The 13,476-nt window shown below is 40.1% G+C and overlaps 1 protein-coding gene across 2 annotated transcripts; it reads right to left on the reverse strand.

The window, feature by feature from the left end:
• Window positions 1-1,135: 1,135 nt before the first annotated feature.
• CKAP2 (cytoskeleton associated protein 2) lies at window positions 1,136-13,379 on the reverse strand. Of its 2 annotated transcripts, none has more exons than XM_061353161.1 (9): window positions 13,219-13,379; window positions 11,489-11,576; window positions 8,871-8,946; window positions 6,222-7,039; window positions 5,182-5,356; window positions 4,495-4,662; window positions 3,892-3,964; window positions 2,826-3,216; window positions 1,136-1,954 (listed from the first exon to the last, which is right to left on the reverse strand). In XM_061353161.1, exons 1-9 carry the CDS (start codon window positions 13,277-13,279, stop codon window positions 1,720-1,722), a joined length of 2,085 nt encoding a protein of 694 aa, XP_061209145.1. In that variant the 5' UTR covers window positions 13,280-13,379; the 3' UTR covers window positions 1,136-1,719. The 2 variants fall into 2 exon arrangements, with proteins under 2 accessions (XP_061209145.1, XP_061209144.1); XM_061353160.1 differs by having other exon boundaries at window positions 8,871-8,949.
• Between the last annotated feature and the right edge of the window lie 97 nt (window positions 13,380-13,476).

Below are 13,476 nucleotides of genomic sequence, written 5' to 3' on the forward strand. Positions count from 1 at the left end.
TGATTATTTTAAAATTAAAAAGTTTAATTCCAGCACAAACCTTAAGACTTAAAATGTATGTACTGCAGCTTTGCAGTGTACTCATGTTGGAATATAATATATACTCTTCAAGTTTTCTTCCATACATGATTGATATTAGATTTTAAAATAATTAAGACCTGAACTTTCTGGCTGTATTTAAGATCTTACAATTCCTACTCATTTTGTCATTCCTTATATCACCAAACAAGTTGCTGACTTACCCTTTGGTATTGCTGCCTTGCCTTCATGTTTTGGGTATTCCATACAACAGCATGTCAAGCCTAGTATATAAACTGGAGGGAGCTACCTGGAAGGGACTGATCACTGCTCAGGTCTGGCTGGGTATCGATCAGCAGGTGGTGAGCAATTGTACTGTGCTTCACTTGTGTTTATTGGTTTTATACTTTCCCCTTTCAGTTGCATATTCTCACCCCCTATTATTTCCCTTATTATTTATAGTATTATATTATACTTTAGTTATTAAACTACTCTTAGCCCATGGGTTTTACATTTTTTCAATTCTCCTCCCCATCCCACCCAGCGAGAAGGGCTGAGCAGCTCTGTGTTATTGAGTTACCAGCTGAGTTTAAATCACAAACCCTGGTCAGCACATGAACCAGAAAATGCAGCACTTAAATCTTCCACAACAGAGAACGAGAAGGCCCTGCTTAGACCATGTGCTGAATTGGACACATTCAATGTGTGACTCATTTTAGTACTGCAAATGGATGCTTCGGCTAGCATGTCAGTGATCAGGATTCTTAAAGTGCAATAGTAAACTTTGTTTTCTTGTCAGATGCATCCTGTTATGTGCAAAGAGCTTGTTCCTTCTGCAAATAGAATATTCTAGCTAGCCGTAAGGCTGAGATCTGTTTAACACTGAAATCTGAATACTCAGCTAGGATTTAAGCTACAGTTCATGTAAATGCAGCATACTGAAGTTATGAAACACTCCGCATCTGCAGAACATGAAAAATTTCACATTCTGCTCTGACAGTTCATTTAAGAACAGACTAAAATAATGTTCAAAATTCCAGTCTCAGGCCTATATATAGCTATATTCTATAGCCTTTAGTTTCCAGCCTGAAGCCCATAAATAAAGAACAAATACAACTCAGTTGATTAGTTTAATAAGTCTACCATATTACAGACTAATTTAAAACCAATGTTAGAACAGTCACATAGTAATTAGTGTATCAGACCTTAGCTAAGCAATACAACAGTTTCAATTTAGTGTACACCTTACTAGCTGGTTTCAGTTTTCAAAACTAAATGTTGTAGCAGACGTTACCCTATTGGAATGACTATGTTATTGTTGTTTTTGAAGCTAAAAGTTAGACCATGCAATCCTAAAATATTTATAGAAATTGCAATAGGGAAACAGTAGGTATTAGCAATATACTACGACCTGTTATGTGAAGTGTTATGCCTAGTCCTTAATTCAGTATTTAATGAATCATATTTAACATGAAGACACTGATGTTTATGAGTACTAAACCAGACCAGATTTGCCAAGATTTTGAAGAGGCAGAAACTTGTAAATTCAAAAGTTTTGTAACTCCGGCAGTATAATTCAATCCTAAGTTATCTATGCAAGTTTTAGGTAGCTCCTCTCAAAGCTGCTAAAAACAAACACCCCCCCCACCTCTTCTTAAAAAGGATCAATCTTTAACCCCCATGTAGCATTAATGCTACTTTTTACTCTACTTCAGCACTTGTCTTTTCAATCACATTGCTCTCTTTGTGGACAAATGCAATAGCTTTTGATTCCAGTTCTCCCAGCTGTTCAAATGAAGAGACACATGGATCTTGATCTTTAGCTGTATCTGACAGCTTGCACATCTTCTCTCGAATGCGCTGAGAATATCGCAGAGGGGTTACAATTTTCAGGTCTTTAGCACTGGCATCATTTTCCTCATGGTGCATCTTCACACTTGGGAAAAGAAGAAAAGAAATCATCACTGAACATAGGCACACCGTCATATAAACTACTTCTGTAGCATCTAGCAGGTGCTAACAAACAGCAAATCGTGATTCCATTTAGCTCGTTTCCATAGCCAAAGGAAACAGGCTCTTTCCCAGTCATACAGTTAAAACAGATATACAACTCTTCTTGGGAAAAATATTTTCAGGGAAACTTCCTGAAATGAGTTTCAAAAGGAAGAATGCCTCCTATTCCGCCAGGGGGAAACTATTCTTCCTGCTATGAGGGACAGCAGACAGCTAACGGAAGTCCATCTATAGCAGATGCCCAAGCTGAGCACAACTTTAAGTCTTCAATCTTAGAAGAAACTTTGTGGCAAAAAAGGAATTTAAATATCATCTGTTTTGTCCTGAGATTACTACCAAGATTTTTACCCCAAGATACAATTAAGAATCATTACAGGACAGTTACATCTTGTTCATTTCCATGCTATATGACATATAACCACATCTGCATTTGAACAGGGGAGGACTAGAGTCACCTTTATTTTTACCTATCTTAGTGTAGAACTGCTACTGCCATGTTGCCTCTAGGAGGGGATTCTAATACTGGAATTTATGTCTCTGCCACAGAGGTTGGATTATTCTATAGTGAGGCATTCAAATAGCAAATTAGCTTGAATAAGGAGGAATTTATTTTTAAAAAAGGCTTCTCCCTGAAGGAAGAAGAAACAATCTTAAAAAAAACACCCCAAACCCTTAAATTCTTGAAAGCTTTTAACCAGGTGTTCATAGATGCAGTGCCTCCCTGTTTCAAGAGGACAAAGTGCCTGTTACCCCAAACACTGATAATTTTCCATAGTGACCTGAAGTAATCTTACCTTTTCAAGTACGGAGTGGTAGGTGGATTGCATCTCATTATAGAAGATGTGTCATTCTCCTTCTCAGGAGTATTAACTGCTTGGACTATATCTTTTACCTTATCCTCATGCTTCTCTTCTGCTTCAGATTTTCCTTTCTTTTTCGCACGTTCTTTAGTCTTGTGCTTTTTAGTCTTTTTTGACAAGATCTCTTCCCTTGGTTTCAAGTCTAAATCCATTTCTTTTTTGTTCACTTCACTGCTAATCTCTGTTTTCCTGTCATCACTCTCTGCTTTTTGGCCATCATCAGAGCAGATATCCTTGCAGGCCTCCTGAACCTGCTCTACAGATGGATTTGGTTCCTTGCTGACTTCCACTGCCTTACTTAAATGAAGGTCTATCACAGTTCCCCCTAAAATTGAAATGTTGAAGAAGTACAGCTGTGATTAGTTACAACTAAAGAGAAATTAATGTTTTAGAGATCTACAAAATCTTAAAGCTCTACATGAGAATGAAAGTTAAGTATGCTTTGAGTCGGAGCCACAGCAATGTAAGTTACTAATAATGCAACCTGAGTACATCCTGATGAGTCATTCTCAGCACAGCAGGTCTGAACAAGTATTTCAGTCAGTTTCTGTTATTAAATGCTTGTCAGGTTATGTTATATTCAACAGGAATGTACATAGCTACTTTGCCTCCAAAATCAGAACATATGCCACCTTTAACTGACACTATGACATAACAAACATGCATCTGCTAGTGAAGTTTACATGTCAAACCAGCAACTGATATTTAGCTCACAAAAATGTTTTATTTACTTTTGATTATCAGGCTAAGATGGGCAGAAACATTGCTTTGATAGAATTTAAGCAGAAAGTTTGAATATGAAAGCATCTCCGCTAATCTTTTTAACATGCTTGCAATTGAAAAGGATTGGTCAATGTTGTTTTCAAAGACAAGTAAATATAAAATATCACAGAAGTGTCCATGAAATAGAATACACTATAAGCACAAACAGTTTCAACAGATACCTTGTGTTAGCTTTGTCATGCCAAACATTTAACTAGAATGGATTACTTGGACTTACCATCCTCAGACTTAAAAAGGCTTTTGTTACTTTTCATAATTTCTATTAGTGTGCTTCGCAGTTCATCTTTAGGCTGGGAAAAAAAGTGGTATTGTTTTAGGAAAAAATACCTCCAAAATGAAACATAATTTCAACTTTCTTGGTGTAACAGGTATTACAGGAAAAGCTGTATAGACCATATGATATCCGTGTTACAAACCCTATTTAATGCTGTTTAGACACGAGTTGGAACAAAAGTGATCCCTATATTTTCTGTATTGGGTGCACTACGGCTGTATTCAATGCCCTGAAATCTTTCTGGTAATAAAGTATAGAATTAAGCCCATCAATGTAAAATTAAGTTCTGTTCTGGGTTTCTAGTGATACTGGAACTCTTCTAGGTCATACGGTATTTTGATGATCCTAAACCTTTCTCCTTGAAAGTAGTAAGTATTTACAGCGGTTACAGAGCAAACTAAATCTGATTTTTTATGTTCAACTAGGTCACATGGCTCTTCTTCTAAAATGAAAGGATTTACTAAAATCAGAAATAGCTGTATTTTATATACCACACTTCTATGCATTTATATTCATTAATCTCAAAGTTCAAGACAAGCTGCTCACCACTGCTCCTGCCAAAATGGCTTCCTCATAGACAGCAATAAGCTTTTCAAGAGGACCCATCTGTTCAAGACGCATACAGCAGATCCAGTACTTTGCAAGCTTTTTAGCCTCAGGAATGCTCTGCGTTAGACATTCCAGCATGGCACGTACTTCATCACCTTGACATTCCTAAAGTCAACACAAGAGCAGAGATTTAAATGCAATGAACATTTTGAAGTGCTCTATTTTAGCTGGTTTTGAGCTAGAGAACAAGTATTTTTTTCTTTCTTTGACAGAAGAATTCTCATTTGTAAGGATTCACCAGTTCTTCCAAATGAGAATTATTTGTACACTATTGTAAGTAGAAGGGATTGTAGAATGCGTAGACATCTTCAGAACTACTTAAACCAGTCTTTTTCAGATGTCCAGGCAAGTTTCTGCAAATGCAAACTTGGTTTAAATTATTTACTTCATAGGTACTCTCATATTACAGCTTTTGTACTTTATTATGTTACCATATTGCCTGATCTTATTGGGTAGTTCAGCAAGTTGCTGAAGCTTACATGAGATCTAATGTCTTTAGGTGTCAGCAAAAAGCTATGATATTGCTTAACTTGAGGAACAGTTAGTCTTCTGTATCTGATTCAGAGGTCCAGCATGCCAGTAGACCTTACATGACTGGAACTTGGTAGGTGAGGGACTGAATACCTGTTCAGTTAACTGCAGACATTCTGAGAGAGTCTTGTTGACCTTTTCATTGTGTAATACATGCTCTAGAGAATCACCAGATTCTTCGCTTTTAAATTGGGGTCCCAGAAGCACATGTATCGGAGGTCTCCTCATCACTTTTCCTCTAGATGTTCTCCATTCATCCAGGCGAGCTCTGCATATAAGAATATTATTAGCTGAAGTGACAGATGTTTTATCATTTTTTACATTGACTGACACTAACTAGGATTAAGTTATACAAAGATGTACTTTCCAGATAGTCCTTGAGTCCTCCCCCTTTAATCGTAAAAGGAATACAGCTACCATTTATACCTGCATGGAAATTTCAGAACCATGCATATTGCTATCTGCTTTAGGTATCTATCAGGTCAGAACATTTTAATCTCTCTCTTTTCAGCACCAACAAAAGACTTAGGATACAGACCCTTTTCTTCAAGGGAGGATAAAAAAAAGCTTCCGATTTATTTATCTGTGCCACCTCTCCTCCCTAATCCACTTCAAATCAGAGTAACTCAAAAGTATCTCTAAAGAGACAGAGCATGGGGAGCCCAGAACAACCTCATCACATAGCTTTTAAACAGGGAAACTGATGTATAAATGTAATTTGGTCTTCATACACATTTTAGCCCTGTCCCTCTAGACCACCAGTTTTTAGTAAATGCGACTTTCTACAAGGAGCTCTATTATATTAATTTTGGATCATGAATCTTCACCCCATCATCTAAGTTGCATTCAACCAAGCTGAAAAATGTCATTGCCAAGTGCTCTCCCTCAGTCCCTAAATATGCTCTACATACATTTTCTATTTATAACCATGCAGGACAAGCTGTAAGCCTGAAGAGCTGCTGCAAGAAGTCTGAATCCTGGTTTCTCAATACTAAGTCTACAGTTTTAGTTTGCTGCCCTTGGGCATCAATTCTTTTATTTTTCACTGCATTTACAGCAAGAAATAGATCAAAATAGATATTCTTGAAAAGAAAGTCTAGATACCTCCTAAGATCAAGCTATGACAGTGTTACCTTCTCTCTTCTGCTGACTCTTTCAACAGAACAGATGTTCTGTTGCCATTAGTTTTAGAATTCTGCCCTGACTTTGTAGCAGGAGCAACAGAAACTAGTTTTGCTGAAACTCTCAGTCTTGCATCTTCACAATAAACTCCACAGTTCTTCACTCCTAATAATCTGCAGTCAGAATTGCTAGAAGCAGCTTTCAGCGGCTGTGGTCCCCTTCCACCATTCATTTTCTGGACTGTTCCTTTCTTTGGCACTACAGCAGATGTCAGTTGCCTTTTCTTCAGACCAGACTGGAAGTTCATAGCAGCTTTGTCAGATGGGTTGCTCTGGACAGGGAGGACACCATTCGGTTTTACAGAATTACGGCTGTTTGTGGCTTTGCTGTTCTTCAGAGCTACACTACAGGTGCTCATGGACAAAGAACTCGCTGCTGGTTTGGCAGAAGGAAGCAGCTTCTTGTCTGGCAAAGAACTCTTTCCCACGTCACTTTTTGGTGCTTTTCGGAAGGAGTTTATCTTGGACTGGATAACTTTGCCACGATATGTACCAAGGACTGGTTTCTTTGGTAGGCTGACACTTGAACTCTGTTTTTCTGCCAGCAATCGTTTCTCTTTTATGCTCTTTATTTTCAAGAAGCACTTGGTAAGTGACATATTCTGAGATTTTATTTCAGTAACTTCAGACTTGGAAGTATGTTCTTCAGGAATATAGTTTGCCCCCAGTTTGGAATTTGCCAATGTGACTGTGGAAGAGTTAAAAATGTTTTTTTCTGAGGGTTCGCTTGATTGGTCCCATGACAGTTCATTAGCATTCTCTTTATTTTCCTGAAATCAAAAGCATATCCATGGACATGTTAGAAGTACATTCATGCTGCATGTTATTTGTTTCCAAAGAGATTTTCACTCATTTACAGGACTAAAGTGATTAACTGTAAATGCCACTTTGCCACTAAGTGTCTAAAAGGTAGTGTATATATACTTAATAGAATATTTGTTAACTATTATTGCAGAATTCACATTTAAAAAAAACTTAAGAAGGCCTAATCTGAGGGCTATATTCTTCCTATAAAAACAAAACTCTCTAAATGGGTACTGTCTTTTAACTGCCAAAATCACCTTCTAAGGAGTCAAAGTAGAAATTTGCTTTGGGCCGCATATAGTCAAAAGTAGTATTCTCAGCCTGCATAGCCCATCACTTAATGGCAGCACCACTCTACTGTTTACTGTAGGTAGACTTATAAATAAGGTGTGTATATATAGATATGTGTATGTGTATATATAAATATAAGGTGAATAAAACCTTCAGTTAGGGCATTAAGATATTACAAGAGCAAGAAGTTTTCTCACTAATGAGCTGTAGGATGCCATACTTATGAATACTCATGAATTTTATACAGCCTTACTACTTCCTGAAACTCTCAACTCTATGTTCTTATCATAACCCTAGCCCAGAGGCCATGAGAAGTGGAACCTTGGCTTTTCCTCTAAAGAGGATGTTCTACAGCAACCAATTCAGCATTATCCAAGTAGCAGCTGAAAGATCCAAAAAAGCATGGGGGAAAAAAAAAAGAATGACACATGGAAGAAGACTGCAGAAGCTGATACTATTCTCCTGTAAGGAAGATGCCCTCAAACTGTAAGAAAATTACACCACATCTTATTTCCTGGTCTGCATTTAGGCTTAGAAGTTAGATTTGACTAAGCCAATAACTAAAGCTTAAGTACAAAAGCTGTTATTCCAGGAAGCAATGTAGTTTAACTCCGCTTAAAAATCACATCAGCTATTAAAACAGACCGAAGTGTCTCCCTTCAGGAGATCTCTAAAATTCCTTTGAAGTTAAGGTGTTTTGCTTTCTTCCTCACATGACTTCAGGTCTCCCAGTGTTTTAGAACCCAGACTCAAATCCATCTAACATGAACACAGGTTTTGTGTTTTGGTTTGGTTTTTTTTTTGTTTGGGTTTTTTTTGTTGGGGGGGTGTTTTTTATTGTTGTTTTGGTTTTTTTGTTTTGGTTTTTTTGCCCCCTCTGCCACCTTTCCTTGAAAGCAGGTCTGGAGAAGAATCTGTATTTTGTTACTTCTAAGCAGCACAACCATGTTTATCTTAACTCTGGAAAAGTAACACGGAATGATAGAGGGAAAGTATTCCTTTCAACTCTGATTAGGTATTAGTGTCTATGTCTGATTACACTACATTTGCCAGCATTACAGCTGAACCACCAGAGTCAACAGCTTTGTTAGGCTGCGCTCTTACCCCTAAGTAACAGAGTACAACAAAATTTCTACTCTGACAGAAAACCTTGCTCATTTTTTAAATAACTTCCTCAAAAACTGAAAATACATGCAAAAAGCTCTGAGAGTCTCAATAAAAGTTGTTAAAATTTAGTCATATTTCAGCAATAATGGTATCCTCCTTAACCCTTTTTCAGCCAGGTGCAAACTGAGTATCAGTATAACCCACTGCATACAGTAATGAAACAGCTCTCTAAAAAGCATGTAATAAGCAGTCCTTGACTAAAGCTTAAACAAACTGCACCTCTGCACCTGCAAATTATATGCGCTGGAAATCATATAGCAAAAATACAGTTTAAGCAAGTGGAATGTTATAGCCACAGAAAGAGTACCATCAGTATTGGAGTATCAGTCAAAAACTTACCATTTCTGTCTTTGGAGATGTTGAGAGCTGTATTTTGTCTTGCAGTATATTGCTAGTTGCTCTCCTTGTTCTGCTACTGCTTAGGGGAAAAGCAAACAAAACAAAACAAAACAAAGACATCTTAAATCACCCTGCAGTGTAACAAATGAATGTATCTTTAGAGTGAGTTCACATGGTCCAGTGTGGCAGTCTGCAGGCGAAATCATACTGACGCGTTTCTGTTCAGCTTGTATTTTTCCTCCAGAAAAAAAATGAATGCTTAAGCAATCACTGATCAGGGCCCAGGCTGAAAAACATCCTTTCTTACACCATAAAAGAGCTGGCTAACAACGGGAAGGAAAAGAGAACAAAATTTACTGCAGGTGTCATTCTCATGTTTAAGGATGAGCACCTACCTGTCTGGCCTGGTGCATCTGCTAAAGAAGGTCAAGTTTCAAAATACTGCAGTTGAGGGGGAAGGAAGAAAAGCAAAAGGAGTTGAAGCTCAGCTACTGCATCATCAGAAGCCAGGCCATTTGAGGCAAGTCTGAACAATGATACATAGTTCCTACCACACTGACAGGTTCCAAAACCTGCAGTCAGGCACCAGAGCTGGCACCAGACTACTCAGTGAGCAGCAAAACCACCAAGACCAGTATCATCTCCTAGCAACTATGAAAATGTATTGACAGCTCAGAAGAAAAACACCTCAGTTTAAAGTTACAAATCCATATTTTTTCTCAAATGTTTCGTGATGCATTATATGAAACATGTCTCTGGAATGTGGATCTCTGCTGGAAGAGATGTTCAAAACACTTTCTGTTAATTCGTGCTGCACTACACACCTAGAATCATAGAACGGTTTGGGTCGGAAGGGACCTTAAAGATCATCTGGTTCCAAACCCCGTGATGTGGGCAGGGACACCTTCCACTAGACCAGGTTGCTCAAAGCCCCTAGATCCTGTGGTCATACAGAGTGTACTCATGCTATTCAACTATAATAATCCATGCAAGCATAGAGAGCAGTGATCAGCCCATCCTCAAGTAAGCTTCTGCTAGGTCTGAGCTCTGAGTAGAGCTCCATGTATCACTAGGCCAACCTGCTTGCACATAGCCAGGTCTTGTTTTCGGTACATCTGAGCTGGGCCAAGGAAAGGCATTTACCAATGAGCAGTTTGATTGCATTGATTCTGTCAAGGAAGAATCACAAGAATCTTTTAAGAATAATAAATCTAGCATTTCTTTGTATTAGTTGATTTTATTGTTCTACACTTTCCCTGCCACATTGCAATACTTTTTAAAAAAAAACACATCTGCCTCTCTAATCTGTGTTTGGAAACTATGATGCTTTCTTAATTCACCAGTCTGAGTTAACACGAATACTCCTCCCTTGGAGCACTGTGTACAGTTCTGGTGTCCTCAACATAAGAAGGACATGGAACTGTTAGAACAAGTCCAGAGGAGGGACACGAGGATGATCAAGGGACTGGAGCACCTCCTGTATGAAGACAGGCTAAGAAAGCTGGGGCTGTTCAGCCTGGAGAAGAGAAGGCTGTGTGGAGAGCTCATAGCAGCCTTCCAGTATCTGAAGGGAGGCTATAGGGATGCTGGGAGGGACTATATGTTAGGGACTGTAGTGCCAGGGCAAGGGGCAAAGGGTTAAAACTTGAACAGGGGAAAATTAGATTGGATATAAGGAAGAAGTTCTTTACTGTTAGGGTGGTGAGGCACTGGAATGGGTTGTCCAGGGAAGTTGTGAATGCTCCATCCCTGGCAGTGTTCAAGGCCAGGTTGGACAGAGCTTTGGGTGACATGGTTTGGTGTGAGGCGCCCCTGCCCATGGAAGGGGGGTTGGATCTAGATGATCTTAAGGTCCTTTCCAACCCTAACTATTCTATGATTCTATGTGACTGAAAATTAACATTCCAGTTAGCAACTGTATCTTTTCATCAGATGATATTCTGCAAGACAGCCAAATTGAACATGAAGGTACATTAGTGAAAGTAAGGATAATTAGTGACTTTGAAACACTGCAAAAAGCAGTCTGCATACCATGTCACCAGAGAATACATGCTACAGGAGCTGATCAGAAGTTACAGAATCATAGAACTGTTTAGCTTGTAAAAGACCTTTAAAATCATTGAGCCCAACCGCTAACATAGCGCTGCCAAGCCCACCAGTAAACCATATCCCTAAATGCCACATATACACATATTTTAAATACCTCCAGGGATGGTGACTCAATCACTTCCCTGGGCAGCCTGGTCCAGTGCTTGACAACCCTTTTGAAGATATTTTTGAGAATTATCCAATCTGAACCTCCCCCCGTGCAACTTGAGGCAGTGTCCTCTCACTTGTTATAGAAGCAAATAGCAAAGTAGCATCTGAAAGAAAAGCTCTCCATATGAAAAGTCTCTGGAGGAACAGATTATATACTTCATTAATTGCATCTATTATGCATTTGATTAAAAACTTTTAGTATTTGCTGACAATAAAAGGACTTCAGGAAATCCATGCTGTCACCAGTCTCATCACATCATCTCACCTTTTGGTTGAGGTTCTCTGCAAGAACTATCTGTGCCTTTCCCACCAACCATGGACCTTTTTTAAAGGAATGTAAATTATAGTAGAAGTACTACCTGATGGATGCTTCGTTTTCTTGAATGGGCACACCAGAAAAGGTCTTTTTTCTAGACAGGTATTCTTCGACTTTTTTCCGTCTTTGTACTAGTGTGTTTAAAAAAAGAAAAATAAAGATTTACTACATTTTCTGTTATATTAGCAATACCAAATTTTGTCTCTCAGAAAAGGAAATGTAATTAGAAACATGTCAAGAAACAATGAAATATAGACACTGTGGATAAAGAAAATGTAATATTCACATCTTATGATGTCTTACACATTCTCTCATTTCTTAGGAAAGGCTATTCAAGGAGTGGTTGAATGTAATTTCACAGCTATATGAGATGGTTGGTTTGATGCATTAAGGTAAAAGAAATTGTCATAGGAAGAAGTCCAGGCTCACTCTTCTACCTTCTGGATGCCTGACCAGTATTTCACACATTGTTGGTTCAGCAAGCACACTTTGCTTGCAATGAAGGCATAGCACACGTGAAAAACACCATGCACTTGAATCTGACTATTGCAAAATCATTTGCTTCTCTTCCACCGTGATCTTGGCATCTGCACAAATGTTGAACCAACAGCAGTATTAGTAACAGCAGGAAATGATACTGAAAAGGTCCGAAGCCAGCTGTCACTTTCAGAGAGTGATTCCAGAACAGGATACTTTCTCATGTTTTCAGTGGCTGACTGCATGCTAGAGACTTACATCTTTCGTAAGACTATACTGTTGTTCTTTTTCAGAGAACATTCCTTATTCATGTAGGGAGTTAGTGACCTTGGCTTGCTGGAAGCAGCTGGGATAAGACGGCCCTGCCACCCAAAGCAAACTCAAGCATGTACAGAACCAGTCTAAACAGTTAAAACTCCGAATCTCAACAGTTTCATATGCAGTAGGGTGTGAGAGCAAGAAGTTAGAGCATTATCTTTGACTCAGAACAATAATTACTTTATGGTATTCAGGAACTCATGGCATTGCACCATCCTCCAACATAGGCAGGCTCACTCAGCCGTGGAAGTCTCCAATGAACTCACATATAAACCCCAACTTCTGCCTTCTAAGCAGGCAGAGGTCGCTGTTTGAATCTCTATGCATGTGTTCATTATCTTTCATGTTTTGTCCAAGCCCACGCTGCATGAAGCCCTAGAGGGTGCATGCATGGCCTGCTTCTGAAGAGGTGCACACCAGAGGGGTACCTACTAAGAGACGCTGCAGAGCAGCAATCTCAGTGTGCATCCTAGAGCCTGCTAGGCACCTTCTGCTTCTGAAATTCGAGGCCTGCGGAGTCCAAATAGCAAAGCCCCGTCAAAGCAATTAAGCTTGTTGAACTTGCAGAAGCGAAACCGGTCAGAAAATAACGAACAGACGAGTACAGGTGTATGTCGGAGCATTTGCATGTTTCAGTAGGATGCTCTTAGATTAAGACGTGCCTTTTATCGTGAAGAAGGCTTTCGCTCCAGAAGCCCTGACTGGGGGCGAGCATTGGCCCCTGCCCTGCAAAAGGTTGGGGTCTCATAGCCTCGGTCGCACCGGTCAGCTCTAAGACCACGATCGCGATGGCCGCTACCAAGGCCTATCCGGTCTCCGACTCTTCCTGAGGCGCACGCCCTCTCCTCCCTCTCACCGCAGAAAGTGGCCAGCTGCCCTCTCCCACCGGTTCCCGCCGCGAACTCACCCAGCGCTACTCGGAGCAGCAACGCGGGACAGCTGCACCCCGCGGGGCTCAGTGCCCACCCTCAGCCTTACCTCGGTAGAGCGGATCGGACCTGCGGCTGTCCGGCAGCCAGGGCACTGAACGCGCAGCCATCACCACCTGATATAAAGCCGGTCGTTGCGAGGCCGTTTGAATCTACCGCTGCGCCGCGCCTCCCGACTGGGCAGGCCGCGGGGCTTGAACTGGCCAATGGAGAGCGAGGAAGGGGCAAACCGACAGGGCGCGTGCGGCTGTGACCGTTGGGCGGGTACTCCTGCCGCGGCGGGAAGATGGCGGCGCGCCCTCAGGCC

Source organism: Neopsephotus bourkii, unplaced genomic scaffold, assembly GCF_033783945.1.
Source record: "Neopsephotus bourkii isolate Nb327-2 ecotype Australia unplaced genomic scaffold, CSIRO-AGI_Nbou_v1 NB_663, whole genome shotgun sequence".
Taxonomy (NCBI): Eukaryota; Metazoa; Chordata; class Aves; order Psittaciformes; family Psittacidae; genus Neopsephotus; species Neopsephotus bourkii.

Coding starts and splice junctions, on each gene's coding strand:
- CKAP2 (XM_061353160.1), bottom strand. CDS start 13,279: ATGGCTGCGCGTTCAGTGCCCTGGCTGCCGGACAGCCGCAGGTCCGAT. Junction 8,950..11,488: donor GAAAACGAAGCATCCATCAG/GTAGTACTTCTA, acceptor TTTTCCCCTAAG/CAGTAGCAGAACAAGGAGAG. Junction 5,357..6,221: donor GAGTCAGCAGAAGAGAGAAG/GTAACACTGTCA, acceptor TCTTATATGCAG/AGCTCGCCTGGATGAATGGA.